Genomic DNA, 15,377 nt, shown 5'->3' with positions numbered 1-15,377 from the left:
TTTTTCCATTAATACAATTTTTCTAAATACATCAAGTAAAAAAACCCAAACAACTACTTACAGTTAATTATAAGGTGGATTCTTTCTATATTATCAGAAATGGTATCTTAGAAAATTCTACGTATTTCTATTTCTCTATATATTGTTCTGCATGGGTCAGAGAGACTTAATGTTATTCATAAAACATATATTTATTGAGTACCTACTAGTACCTGGTACCCTTCTCTACAGATATCTGATACTCATCAAAGAAAACAGATAGAGGTTCCTGCTCTCCTAGAGGTTACATTCTAGCCAGGATGCCATAGGGGCTTACATTCAACCAGATGTCACACAATGGCATCCCATGGGCTAGATTCGGCTCACAGACATGGTTTCTATTTGAGCCAACATTTATAGGTTGGGAAATTTCATACAGTAATTTGGATTTTCTGGCTTTTCTCAGAAAAAGTCAGAAGATCTGACATTACCTCATTAGCATTCCTTCATGGCAACACTCGTCAGGAGCACAGACTCTTTTTTAACACCCACCACTCATGTGACCCATGCAGGCACTGCCATCTGGCCAGCTTCACTTGTTTATTCCCTGTCTGACCTCTATAGACATAAGCATTTGTGAATCCTTTTAAAATCTAATACCAAAACTTTAGTTTGAGTTACAAGAAATCTATTGCTTTATGTATCTATTGCACTTTCCAGTGAAGAAAGGATGAACTAACATTGTATGTGGGAGCTCATGAGTTGTAAACCTTGGGAAATAAGTCTGCAAACCTAACTCGCTTCATTGAATCTAAGACGTTATCCATTATTGAAGCATCATTATTTTATATACGATGAAGAAGTACAAAATGATGCCAATTAAACGATGATGCACCGTTGAAGGTAAGACACACTGTGATTTGGATTTTGAGATACAACAATGATGTACATCTTAGAATCAAGTTACAGTAACTTCTTACATATAATAGTCACCGATATTATGTCTTACATATTTCATACAAATCTAACATAAGTAATAGGCTTTAAACACTAGATTTTAAAACATGTGACTGACAAAACCTTTGCTGATTTATAAAAGAAAAGACTATGTATTCATTGGTGGGAGAACATGAAAATATGGATCTGCTTATACTTAAATAATAACATTAGGCCTTTGCGATTGCTGAACTTGCTATCTATTTATATTTTTTTGAGGTTCAAGGAAGACAAATTCATAAAGTACTCTAATCTTAGGTGTATAGGTTGATGAATGTGTGTGTGTGTGTGTGTGTGTGTGTGTGTGTGTGCGCGTGCGCTTATTTTCTCCCCCTTATAACCACCACCCAGATCAAGACAGAGGAGGGCTTTGGAATGAAATGGGAAGGTCCCATATCTTGATTTGGGTAGCAGCTACGTGGGAGTATACAGATTCCCTCTTTCCCCTCCCAGCCAATTATTCCCACGCCTCACCGGCTGCCAAGCTGATCGCTATTTTGATGTTTATCATCACTGACTATTTTTTCTGTTCTTGAACTTCTGATGAATGGAATCGTAAAATATATATTTTTGTGTCTACCCTTTTTTAATTTGGATTAACATAAAGTCTGTGACATACTTCCTTGTTGTTGTGTGTCAATAGGTTTTTTGGGGTTTTGTGTTTTTTTTGCTATTTAGTATTCCATTGTATTAATCTTCCACAATATATCAATTCTCCTGTTGATGGACATTTGGGTTGTTAACAGTTCCAGGTTATCATGAATAAAATTTCTTAGAAAATACTTGTACATGTCTTTCGAGGGAGGTGAGTAGTTATTTCTGCCGGGTGCATACCTAGGTATGGGGTTGCTGAGTCATAGGGTAGGAATGTTTAGTTTTACTGCTAAATTGTTCTCCAAAGTGGTTGTGGTGATTTTGAGTATTTGTAAGCATTTGTGAACGCAGAATGCAAAGGTCAAGCTGTAAATAGAGCAATGATTTAGACTATGTGGACTTTTAGGGCACTGATATGCTGAAACTCTTACATGTCAAACTCATTTGTGTCTGATAATTATATAAAGAATACCACTTTCCTTCTTCACCAGGAATTTTTCAGAGAGAAAGTTAGTCAAGAGATTTAAATTTTAATTGTTGTATCGATTCTTGCTTATTCTTATAAAAATTATTCTGTGAATATTTAATTAAAGCAGTCATCATGTATTTAGCATTTATTTTTCTTCCCAGCTAAAATCTGTTAAGAAATAGGTAGGTGAAGGGAGGGAGGGATATATTAGGAGTTTGGGATTAACAGATACACACTACTTCATATAAAATAGATAAACAACAGGCCCTACTGTATAGCACAGGGAACTATATTCAGTATCTTATAATAACCTATAATGGAAAAGAATCTGAAAAAAAATACATGTATATATAACTGGATCACTTTGCTATATACCTGAAACTAATACAACATTATAAATCAACTATACTTCAATTTAAAAAAAAGGAAAAGAAATAGGCAGGTTATAAAATTAGAGGGAAAAAATGACTTCTTTTTAACACCTTGGAGGAAGTTCCAAAACACAGAATTCTTCAGGGGAAGGCAGAGAAGTGAAGAAAATCTGAACTGAATTATGCTTAGGAGAACAATATAAGCACATTTGAACGGTACATGTGATTTTCAGATTTCATACACATAGATGACACACAACTCAGTTTCACCTGCCTATATGTAATATAAAGCTCTTACTAGGGAAAATTCCCATTAGGGACAGTTTCCCTCTTGTCCCTTCCCTACCTTCTTTTTTTTTTTTTTTTTTTTTTTTGCGGTACGCGGGCCTCTCACTGCCGTGGCCTCTCCCGTTGCGGAGCACAGGCTCCGGACGCGCAGGCTCAGCGGCCACGGCTCATGGGCCCAGCCGCTCCGCGGCACGTGGGATCCTCCCGGACCGGGGCACGAACCCGCGTCCCCTGCATCGGCAGGCGGACTCTCAACCACTGCGCCACCAGGGAAGCCCCCTTCCCTACCTTCTGACTGTCCCCTTCCTTAGCCTTGTTAGGCTCGCTTTGAAAAATCCTCCAGGACCCACCTGCCAAGTTACAAAATTACCCACGACTTCATTCAGCTCTCCTTTTTCTCACTTATTCTCAAGGAGCTCTCTCTAGTTTTTCATCTTCCCCACAGGTCAGCGGCACTGTGTATGGCTGTGTCATTGATGCCACGTACAAAGGTGCCCAGTTGGGGGACAAATGAGTGATAGAATCAACTCTAATTGCCAGAGGAAGGAGCACCTTTTGTAATTATCCTTCTAAAGAGGGTGGCTTTTTAAATTTGCACAAACGGGCCATATGTGTTCGCAATGGCTGTGACATACGCCTTATTCCTTTGACCTGCTGCACCTCTTGCTTAATTGCTTTTTAAATTCCCCCTTCTTACCTTCCATCCCAAGAAAGTTCTACCTCGTCTATGAACAAAGATACAAGTTTGGGATTAAATTCTCAGAAAAGGAAGTGAACATGCTGTGGTGTATGTGTGTTATATGTATGTCTATTAATACAAAAGACTTCACAGCCAAGGTAAAAGTAAATGTGGTGACAGCTAAGTCATAGTTTAGAACTATGTTCAAATTAATGATAAATTCAAAATATTCTAAAAGACAGAAATTAGGTGAACAAATGTGCTTTCTCCTTCCCTTTGTGTAGACTAGTTATCTATTTTCACCTTCCCTGGTATGCACTAGTTAAAAACTCGATTAACGCCCTCTTTTCCTCGATGCAGGTGAATTTAGCCCAGATACCTTTTTCTCCCATAGAATCTTAACAACTTCTAGTCTTTTTTTGCAAATGTAATTTAGTATTGCTTTTCAGATGAAATGCCATCAGGTCTAAGTGCCATGAGAGAGACAGTGTAAGGAAGCTAACAAGGTAGGCTGTCAAATGACCTATTTCATCCATTTCTCTTGGTCTGTACAATCTTTTAAATGGTTTTCCAAAAAATCGGCATTTTATAAAGTACTATAGGCTATGCTATCCACAATGCAAAATATCAGACTATATCCAAGTTACCAGTCAATTATCGACAAGTTTCAGAAAATTCAAGAAAAAAATAGTAAAAGCTTGGGAACACACAGAAAGATTTTCAAAAAATTTCCTTAGTACTGTGTGTATCTCAGTGTACAGCTCTTACTTAGAATGATTTTACTTTAATGCTTGAGAGTGGATATTCTGTTTTTTTGTTTGACCAGAAAATACAACTTTGACATGCAGTTAAAAATACATGTGATTTTTATCACTTCTGTTCTACCTCCAATTCTACCAATTCTATATCAAATTGGAAAAAATATGGAATCTTGAGAAGTCTGAAATAATAAAAAGAAAGATTGCTTCATGGCAGAATGTATTTTAAGTGAGAAGCTTTTGCTTCTGGTTTATTGTTGTAATAAAATGAGATCATATAAAGCATTACTTTTTAATTCAGGAAAAACAGGAGCAAAATAAATCAAGCAAATGCTACCTGAACTTCATTATTTCTTGCCTTATAAACATTTAACTATATAAAAAATTAAAATGCTATTTTTATATTCAACTGCTTCTAGTTTTTCATAGAAACTAAAAAGTGAAAGAACCAAGATGTTTCCTTTATTTTAACAATCGACTGCATTAAGGCTAAGCCTATACTAGCAAAATTATGAGAATATTTAAACAAATATTTGGTGACCCAAGGAAAAAAGAACCACATTTGCTTTAACTATCAGACTATGTTAGATGATATTTGAGGAAGGGGGTTGCTAATTTGCTCATTTATCTGCCTCAGTGCTTGGTTTTATTTTTTTGGTATAAAATTTAAAAAAAAAAAAGAGAGGAGACATCCTCCTGCTGATTCCTATTTCCTCCTTGGAATGATAAATTATAAGGATATTACATAATTGACTTAACAAATGAAATGTGTAAAAACAAGCACCATATCCTCTAGATAGAAAAAGCTCTGTCCAGAACATTTAAAAAAAATATTAGGTCAGTGCCAGTGGTGGCAAGCTTACTCAATTTTTCTACTTAAAAATAAGTCAAGTCAGGTAGAAAAAGTACATGTATTTTAATGTAGCAGGTAGTGGTTTTCCTCCCCTGGATGCCTTAAATAAGTCTGCTCCTCCTAGAGTGGTGACTAACTCAGGGGAACAGAGAAGTAAGCTGGATCAGCATCCTTGCCCCTGGGAGATGGTCTCCAGGGACTGCATCACTGGCATTCCCTTGCTCTCTGGCTTCCCACTGGGTTTAGCCACTGAGAAGTCAAGACAAAAGATAGGAAGGTGAAGTATTTATTGTATGTTCCCTCATTGCCAAGTCATAGTTTGGTAGTGGCTGGGTTGCATTTCTCTACCTAACGCCACAGAGCCTGATGGGCGACCACCCACCTAGGGCTACTTCTCCTGCCAGGCTCTGGCCATAGCCCCCTGCCCTTATACCCTCAGGCCTAGGTGCAGTACCCAGATGTTAACCCCTGGAGGCTTCGCCTTCCCTTGGTCATGCACTTTATCCTGCCCCATATTTTTGTAAATAGGACTATTATTAAACTCTTCATTATGCCTTTAAAATCTGTTAAAATTTTGGTAATAATTATCACATAAAATTTTACAACATAAAATTTACCATCTTAACCATTTTTTTTCATCTTAACCATTTTTAAGTGTACAGTTCAGTAGTGTGAAATACATTCATATTGTTGTGCAGCCAATCTCTAGAACTCTCTTTATCTTGAAGAACTGAAACTCTGTACCCATTAGACAACTGCTCATTTCACCTTCCCCCAGCCCCCAGAACCACCCTTCTGCTTTCTGTCTCTATGATTTTGACTATTCTAGGTACCTGGAATCATATAGTAATTTGTCTTGTTGTGACAGGCTTATTTCACTTAGCATAACATCCTCAAGGTTCATCCCTGTTACAGCATGTGACAGAATTTCCTTCCTTTTTCAGGTGAAATAATATTCCACTATCTGTTTATGCCATATTTTTTTATCCATTCATCTGCTGATGGACCTTTGGGTTGCTTCTACCCTTTGGCTATCGTTAATAATGCTGCTGTGAACATGGGTGTACAAATATTTCTTTGGAATCTTGCTTTCAATTCTTCTGCATATATAACCAGGAGTGAAATTGCTAGATCGTATGGTAGGTCTCTTTTTAGTTTTTTGAGGAACCTCCATACTGTTTTCCAGAGAGGCTGCACCATTTTACATTCTTACAGTAGTGTACAAGGGTTCCAATTTCTCCACATCCTTGCCAACACTTGCTATTGTCTGTTTGTTTGTTTGACAGTATCCAACCTAATGGGTGTGAGGTGGTGCCCCACTGGGGTTTTGATTTGCATTTCCCTAATGATTAGTGATGTTGAGAATCTTTCCCTGTTCTTCTTGACCATTTGGATATCTTTTTGGGGGTCTTCATTATCCCTTTGAAAGGGTGATGTGCTGAGATCCTGACTGATACAACTAGGATTGGTATTAGGTACAATATATAAGAAAAATGCTGGTTAGCTTTTCCTTCATTTCCAGGTAGGGCTGACCAAAAGGTGATTACATTCAAGCAAGAGACATTTTCGTTGAGGATTTAGACTATCTGAGGGATAAACGCTGTCATAAACTTCTTGGGGGAGGCCATGGAGTCTTTTTACAGTCTATACTTGTTAATCCTCAAAAAAAGAAAAAAGAAACTAAAACACCCTGTTCTGGATGACTTAGAGACTGACCTACCTGGAAGCAAGGGTTTTAGCAGATGATATCTTAAGGATGTTTCCAGGTTTTTGGTTCTTTGCCCACTTTTGGGTTGATCATTCAATAGTACATAGTAGAAGACTCAGCCCAGAAATGTTTAATGATATGTGAGAGGAAACAGTACAATATCCCTGCCAAATTCTCCCTCGATGAAAAAATTTATATAAAGCAAACTCTATGCTGGCTGATTCAGGAAATGGAGGAGGGAAGTAGGTTGAGGAGAGGGTGGTGGTGGAGGGGGAGGGAGGGAGAAAAGCAGTAGTACAGGTGGTGGTGACCTTTCTTCACTACATGAAATAAGTTCACTTGGAGTGTCTGATTATGGAAAGAAAATAATAAAGCTGAAATAGATTTATTTGGTTTGCGGGAAGATATCAAGACAAAGGTTCACCAGGTGCTGGTATAAACATTACAAAATGAAATCATACACTTTTATTAAACTAAATTCAAATTAAAAATAGTATTGATGTATCTGGCAGAACAAAATGCTCTTCTTTGATTTTGACATAAATCGGAAACAGTAATTTAGATATACTATGTTGAGATCAAATGGCTTTCAATAGGCTCATTATCAATATGTTTAAAACACTTAAAAATGAGTCCTAAACATCTAACTGAAATGTTTATGTACTTAGCTTGAGTAATATCCACTTCAACAAACTTAAGCATGCAATATGTTTTGAATAATTGTTAATTTATGCTAAGGTAACAACTGTGTAATATAACTGAAATCTATGTTAATAGAAGATAAGGAAAGCCCTTCCAGCTATTTCTATTACAAACAGCAGGCTGCAATTTTCACCCTTCTTCCTTGTGTAAAATATGACTTTAGATGCTTGTAAAAGCATTTGCTGTTAATTTCTGAAAATCAATAATTAGCATTCTCAGCACCACACAATAAAAATAACACAATGAGGGGAAAAAGCATATCTCACATAAATGACACACATCCCTCTTTGACTAACTGCATTATTTATGCTTCTCTGTGGATGATTGATGACCATGGACTAGCTAAGGATTGCAGTAATTAGGAGAAAAGATAAACCTAAATTAAATATTCATTCACTTATCAAAATTAAATGTGTCATTAATTTCCTTGATACTAATTTCTATATAGAAACTTTATTCATTGAATCATCTCAATGCATGCCTTATTGCTGTGGATGAGAAGCACATTAACAGATATATTTGAACTTATATTCTTACTAGTTTTAGGGATCATAATATTTTTGTTGTTTCCAAAATGACTCTTTAAATGTAAATTATACCTAATGTGTATTTTCACTCTGATAATTTAAAATGTAGGGTTTTTCTTTCTATTATAATTTGGCTTTTGAATTTGTTAACATTTTTAGCTCAGCAAAATTTCTAGTAATTATAGGGGGGGAAATTAAGATGGTTTAAGAAATCTTTATCAGCCCTTTTGTTGATCATTTGTTGCCATCACGTCTCAGAATAATTGCCTAGGAGAAGAACCCTGAACTTCCCTCATCTGAAGACAATTAGGCATCATGGCACCGGTAAATAGACAATATTGTGCTACAACCCACTCAAGCGATGCAGGAGGGGGTGTTGTTATCCCTTGTCAAATCAAAGAAAGAAGTCAGAAGTGGGGGAAGGAAAAGAGTAGGGATAACAAATTCACCGAAAGAAAAAGCAGTGATTGTAGAGGCCACCGATGTTGTCACTATAAATACCTTCATTTACATCCTCAAGATGAAAAGTGGGTTAATTTTTTTCCTTATGAATTTTATGAGTTCATCTTCTAGGAAAGTCAGCATTGCAGATGTTTTGGTTAAAGACACATCTGTCTTGTTGGTTCCTGACAGCCCTATCATGTCAGTTCTCTGTAGTAGCAAGGAATGTTTCAGCAAGAAAATAAAGTGAAAACTGAAGTGATCTACTCTCCTTCCTATGGGCATGTTTTCACCATAGCAGATCCAAAGGACTACTTTGTTATCCCTGTCAGATCAAAGAAAGAGATAAACGAAGAAAATATAGCCTAAGACTAAGAAATATTAGTAACAGAAAATCAGACTCAAAATACCACATTTTGGGGCTTCCCTGGTGGCGCAGTGGTGGAGAATCTGCCTGCCGATGCAGGGGACGCGGGTTCGTACCCCGGTCCGGGAAGATGCCACATGCCACGGAGCGGCTGGGCCCGTGAGCCATGGCCGCTGAGCCTGCGCGTCCGGAGCCTGTGCTCCGCAACGGGAGAGGCAGCAGTGGTGAGAGGCCCGCGTACCGCACACACAAAAATAAAATAAAAATAAAAATACCACATTTTTATGACTACTGGTAACGTTAAAATGTATTTAATGTTTTGATATTCCCAGCATAGAGTATATATGTATAAATAAATAAATGTTGCATGGCCCATATGTTCTAATAATTTGCCAGCAAAACAGCCTTTTATGGTAGGCTTATGTGTATACCTTTCACTGTCAAAGAGAAGTCATTTAAATCATTTCTCAACTTGGCAGTGTCGACTATAGATATGACGATACAGAGAAATAAATTATTAAAACAGAAGTTCTTCCAAGATACTTCATTTAATTATGTTTTGGGATAGTAATAATCAATGTCCATGGTAGTGCTTTATAGTTTACAAAGTATTTTTACATATCTTTTCTCATATGATCCTCAAATACAGTCCTATGAGTTAGATATCATTTCTGTTATCATATTTTAGATGGTTAAACAAAGGTACATTAAAGTGACTTATTTATGTCACTCAAATAATAATGTTGGAGCTGTGATATAGCCTATTATCTGATTTCCATCTTTCCACCATCTTTTATTGAGTGCTAGGTACCACAGAATCATACTCTGAGGCAGACAGGCTGATTAATTATATCCAAGACGGTAAGAGTGATAATTTTTAAAAACAATTTCAGAATAAAATATTTTTAACTCATCATAAGAGTACAGTAAATAATTGTTGGGGCATTTAATCTGTAATCTCTACTAACCAACTATTAACTATGGCATAATCTCCTAATGCCTTTGGAACTCTCAGAAATAGATAAAATTTATGTTTTCTGGAAGGTGATTAGAACAAATTGATCCAAAAAAATGACTGATAAAGATTTCTTAAAGCTACCTTAAAATTTTCCCTATAATTACTGGAAGTTTTACTGAGTTGAAAGTTTTAACGAATTCAAAAGCATAAATGAACTAGAAAGAAAACCTTACAGCTTAAATTAGTAAAATGGAAATGCACATTAAAAGTCCCCTACATTTAACAAATTATTTTAGAAGTAAGAAGAATATCATCTCTAAAGCTAAGTAAGTGTTCTGTTGTTTTAAAATTCCTAGAGAAGTTTTTTCAAAATAAATCTGTTTGAACCCTCTCCCTGGATATTCTGAGATACATTCTAGATGGAAGAGGGGGGGATGGAGAGTGGATGGGGCTAGATGGATATGGCAAGTGTATTTGAAAATAGTAAAGGTGGGGTGGTGATGAGGATAGAGGTGAAATACGAGTTAAAATTTTTGAAACTGGGTGATAAGAACACTCAGAGGATTCATTGTATCATTCTCTCTACTTTTGTAGGAAAAAAAAAAATGAAAAAGCTTTCCAGATCATTCTAACACACCTTTAGTAGAGCAGTGCTTCTTACACTGTATGGTCTCAAACAAGTCACCCAAGGATTTCCTTAAATGCATGCGCTGATTTAATAGGTCAGGGAGGCCTGAGAGTAGAGTCTGAAGTTCTAATAGGTTCCCAGGTGATGCTGATACTGTTGGTCTACGGACCATATTTGAGTAGCAAGGAGTTAGAAAACCATGGGACCAGACACTTACAAACCAGAATAGCTTATTCCTCAAGCAGGTCATAGGATGAAGTTCTTGGCCATCATTTGGTAAGTAGAAATATAAAGCAAATCACATAATTTTTATTAATATGTAAAAATGGATAAGAAAGTTATTCAGTATCATGCTTAAAAAATACTGCTCAAATAGTCAGATGAGCTCATCTATGAAAAAAAGTGTCTAGAAGATTACGATAAAAGCTAAGACTTAAGACAATTTAAATAATATCTAATATCCAACAGATCTAGTGTTTACATATTACGAAGAGCTTTGTACCAGAACGGTTCTGTCATGTTTCTGCCCAGAGGCTGTCATGATAAAGTTTATTATCAATTACTGCTGTACAAGTATAAAATAAGTTAAGCTGTCATATTTTTCTCAGCCAGAGATCCTAAACTGTCAAAGAATGTCAATTTTAAGTCTGACATAGAGAAGAAAATTATCTGTTATTCTGACCTCTAATTTCTTGACATTTTAATGCCATAATTGCTGTGGTTAGTGCTGCTTCATGATTTCACCTGTCAAGGAAGAATGAATCAATAACCTCAAGCCATTTCTCAAATTTTAGCACTAACTTCAAAGCTCAAAATTCTAGGCAGATTATGGGATATATATATATATATTTTTTTTTTTACAAAATGGACATATGTAGATTTTTGTATATTAAATGTTTCTCCTTTAAATCAATGTTTGATTAAGGTATTAAAAAATCATCTTCCTTAGGCTAGTTGGAGTTTAGCATAACTGTAGCCTTCCTTTTTTATCTTTGTGAAATATAGTGATCTTCACATTTAAAAAATACTAAGATAAACATTATCAAATAAAAGGAATGCTCTGAGCTCAATAAAAGGCTTAACATTTTGAACACTATTTTTTCCAAGAGCCTCTCTCTGACCATTTAGGTGGACAGCATCTCTCTCAAGTCACAGCACCGCAGAGCAGACCTCTGGGAGCTCAACGCTGATGTTCTGATGGAAGGCGGTGTGCCTTGCACAGCACTTCTTCACAGGGGTGGTGTAAATGCAGAGGGGAATAAATGACCAGCAAATAATGACTACGCTATACTTCATTCCACTTATCCACAGGGCTCCTTCTTGTGACAACAGATGCTAGATGCTTCTGTGCTGGCAAACGTATGTTCTGTACTATTCCTCCTTTACAGAGAAAGCAATGGAGGAAAAGGGACATTAAATGACTTGGCCACATTAGAAAGCTCACAGGATTTAAGTGGGTTCTCACCTTTTGCAGGTTCTTACATGATAATGCAGAACTTTTTTGTGTGGAAATATGTTAGTCGTGGGGTAGAGAAGGTAAGGGTGGGGAGTGGGGAGAGGGACAGTCAACTCATATTCCTTGGAAGGTCATTTTAATCTGTTATGTCTACAGTGTACTATGTGGTTACCTAGTGGTCCTAAGGACCGCTTAAGTATCTTCCTAAGCAATCTTGGGTTGACACAGGGCCACTGGGTCAGTGTGAGTGCCTCAGGAGCCTAGGCTGCCTGGCGGAAGGAAGGTAACAGCGTTGCAGGTATGTGCTCCCTCACCTGGTATTCTGAGAACTGACAGAAGAGTTTTTGGGTGAGAGAGATGGGTGAGGGGCTTGCGGAGGGAGGACATACATGCCACAGAATGACTCTGGGAGTTTCTCTAATGGAACCTCAGTATTCAGCCATTATGCCCTCAGACTGGGAATGCTGGAAGGAGAGTCCTGGAGTAAGGCACTCCCAGTCTGCATCACTGTGAGGTAATCAGGAGCAGTAGTGTATTATTGTTCAGATTGCCTGTATAATGACAAACATTGTGGTTGAACCGCTCCAACAGAATATTTTTAAATTATGCCTTTTCATGTAATGTTTCATTAGGAATTTCTAGAGTTTGCAATTATACATAGTTTGTATTACTGTCCAAAGCAATGGTGTGCTATTTTGTAGAAGCAGGTATTTTTATAAGATTCGAGTAATAAACACTACATCCGTGTAAAGAAAGTCTCAATCCTAATTCCATTTTCTTTCTATTCTCTCATTTATCTCTTTACTTACTGTCATTTAAATATGAAAGATCTGCTATTTTCAGTCCACTTTAATGCTGCCTTGCACTTTCATTATGTACAATATGCTTAAAATATTTTTATTTTGCCCAAGAGGATTAACTTGTAACTTTCTTTATAAGGACAGCATGTTATAATGGATGAAAATGTATGCTAAAATATTCAGGAGCAAAAATGTCTATGATATTTAAAAGTCAAAAAACCGTTTGGCGTTGGTCTTGGAACAAAAGGATAAGCTATTCCAATTATTTTCTTTTTTATCTGATTCTAAAGGTATTGGTTCTGAAAGGAGAATACAGTTGGTAAGATGTTTATAAAACTGGGCCATGTGTTAAACAAAGGTGTATTGTTAAGAGAATAATTAAGCTCAGAATTAGAATCCCCAGTTGTGTACAAACTAATCACCTTATTTTGTAGAGAAAATCCCTTATTTCACCAACTAATTTTATAATATCTGGCTCCTCTCTCATTCATTCATTCTCTGTCCCTATCTCTTTCTTCCAGCTTCAGGCAATAATCCCATTTCCTTGTGCACACAACATGGTATAACACTGCACCTAATAATATGCTTGCAATGTGTTCTCCAAATATTTAGCCCTAAGGGTCCAATGATCAATGATCATGAGGCTCTTCTCTTCCCTTTCCTCTTCTCTCCTTCAAGCCATACAAATGGAGTCATTTTGTTTTTATAGACGTCTACAGGAAATAACTTTATGGATGCAAATTTTTCTTTTAGAGCTTTATTTCCCAAATCTATGAGTTTTCTACCTCTAAAATTAAAACTAAAAAAATAAAAAAGCATTCCACTGACTGGAAATGGAGAAGTGATTGCTTGTTTTGCATAAAGCAGATGGCAGATATCTGGTAGAAAGGAAGACTGGGATACAGCTTCCTTGAAGCAAGACTCATCTAGCAGCTGTTGCATCTTCACTCTTTTCACCTATCTGAAATAATTTTGTGCAACGTGGAAATGATTTAAATAATATATTTTATGAATATTTTCATAAAAAATAATTATACACATACTATAGTATATAATTCCCAAATGTTAGCTATAAAATTCCAGGGTGAGAACACACAGGAATAAGACACTATAACCTCATCTATTTTATTGATGCATTTTTGAGAACATACAGGGATAAAATACTATAACCTCATCTATTTTACTGATGCATTTTTGAGAACATATAGGAATAAAATACTGTAACCTTATCTATTTTTTATTGATGCATTATTTAAGTATTCTGTCTAGAAGGCTGTAATTCTGCTTTTATTGAAAAATAGATACTGGCAGATTATTTTAATGTGAACTATTCATATTTAAATACTCAACTAGGTTTCATTAATTAATAACACCCATAAGGCATTAAGCATTCTAATGTAGATGCTGAAGTAAAACAAACAAAATAGGAATATTGAAGTGCATTGTACACATTTGCATTTCAAAAGGGAACTATATGGTTGTCTCATTACTTGTTTTTGACATATAACACTCACTTTTCCACATTTGTCAAGAATCTGAAATCTATGTTTTCTAAAACTTTATATTGAAAGGACATGTATACAGAAAGAGATGCAAAGCCACATTTGTGCTGAAGCGATGACAGAAATTTTCGTAACAATATTCAACTTATTACCTACCTCCCTCAGCACAGGGTCAGTGATACTGTCCAGGTTCACAGAGCCTTCATAGGTTAAGTAGTGAAAAACATTTAGAGCCCGGACTGCTTCTGGTCCTCGCTGCTTGTAGCCAAATATAAGGTCAATCCACTGATGGAGTTGGCAAGAAACAAATTCACTTTCCAGGGCCTGAAAGCAGTCAAGACAGAAATAAGACACCATGCAAATTTCCCTTTTCCTTACTTGGAAATATTCTATATAAATGAGTAGAACACATTCTTTGCATTCCTGTATTTTATCTGTCTGTATTAAGACCTATTCTTAGGAGTGACGAAATACAACCTCTAATAAAACACAGACCTAAAAGAAAATTTTCTTTCTAAAATACTTAATGTTCTCTTGGCTTAACTGTATATGTGATGTGAATTAGATTTCTTAAAAAGACACATTCATGTTTAAAAGTAATTTGAAATGCCTGTTTTAATGCCATTTACAACAATTTCATTTCTAATTTTTAAATATTAGTTTGAAGCAAAACGATTTTATTAGAAACTTTTATACATACTTATTTTCCTGCCTGGAGTCTTCAAATTTATCTCTAACACGACTAAAAGGGAATGCCTTCCTTCTGCTATGAATGAACTCCGCTATTACACTGTTTAGGAACCAGTCGGTGATTTTATTTTATTTTATTTTTATTTATTTATTTTTTTGTGATATGCGGGCCTCTCACTGTTGTGGCCTCTCCCGTTGCGAAGCACAGGCTCTGGACGCGCAGGCCCAGCAGCCACGGCTCACGGGCCCAGACGCTCCGCGGCACGTGGCGTCTTCCCGGACCGGGGCACGAACCCGTGTCCCCTGCATCGGCAGGCGGATTCTCAGCCACTGCGCCACCAGGGAAGCCCGGTAATTTTAGATGTTTGCTAGCCAGTGGGAAGTGAATGGAAATTACTGAGAGTCAGTGACCATACGAAATCTCCATAAAGAGTCAGAAAAAAAGAGACCTTTTCAGTTCCTAAGAAGCCATCGTAAACTGCCTAGAGGGGCCCTGGCAGGTAGGCAAGGAGTTCTGGTCACACCTGCGGTGCGAGCAGTGACGGCCGCAGCGTAGCCCACTGTGCCTCTCCCCCCCGCACTCATTCATCATCAAGCTCTCAGTGATTTTC

At 36.7% G+C, this 15,377-nt stretch overlaps 1 protein-coding gene across 8 annotated transcripts in view; it reads right to left on the bottom strand.

Annotated features, from left to right (window-relative positions):
• The window catches only part of NBEA (neurobeachin), a 594,993-nt gene that overhangs the window by 27,181 nt on the left and 552,435 nt on the right, over positions 1 to 15,377 (bottom strand). For all 8 annotated transcript variants that reach the window (XM_059042292.2, XM_067016556.1, XM_067016558.1 and 5 more), the window contains one exon: positions 14,233 to 14,400. In XM_059042292.2, coding sequence (XP_058898275.1) covers positions 14,233 to 14,400 — 168 coding nt within the window. The remainder of the gene's footprint in view (positions 1 to 14,232; positions 14,401 to 15,377) is intronic.

This window comes from Kogia breviceps, chromosome 16, assembly GCF_026419965.1.
Source record: "Kogia breviceps isolate mKogBre1 chromosome 16, mKogBre1 haplotype 1, whole genome shotgun sequence".
NCBI lineage: Eukaryota > Metazoa > Chordata > Mammalia > Artiodactyla > Physeteridae > Kogia > Kogia breviceps.
The sequence above is the reverse complement of the archived record's forward strand: the minus strand, read 5'-3'. Positions and strand labels throughout refer to the sequence as shown.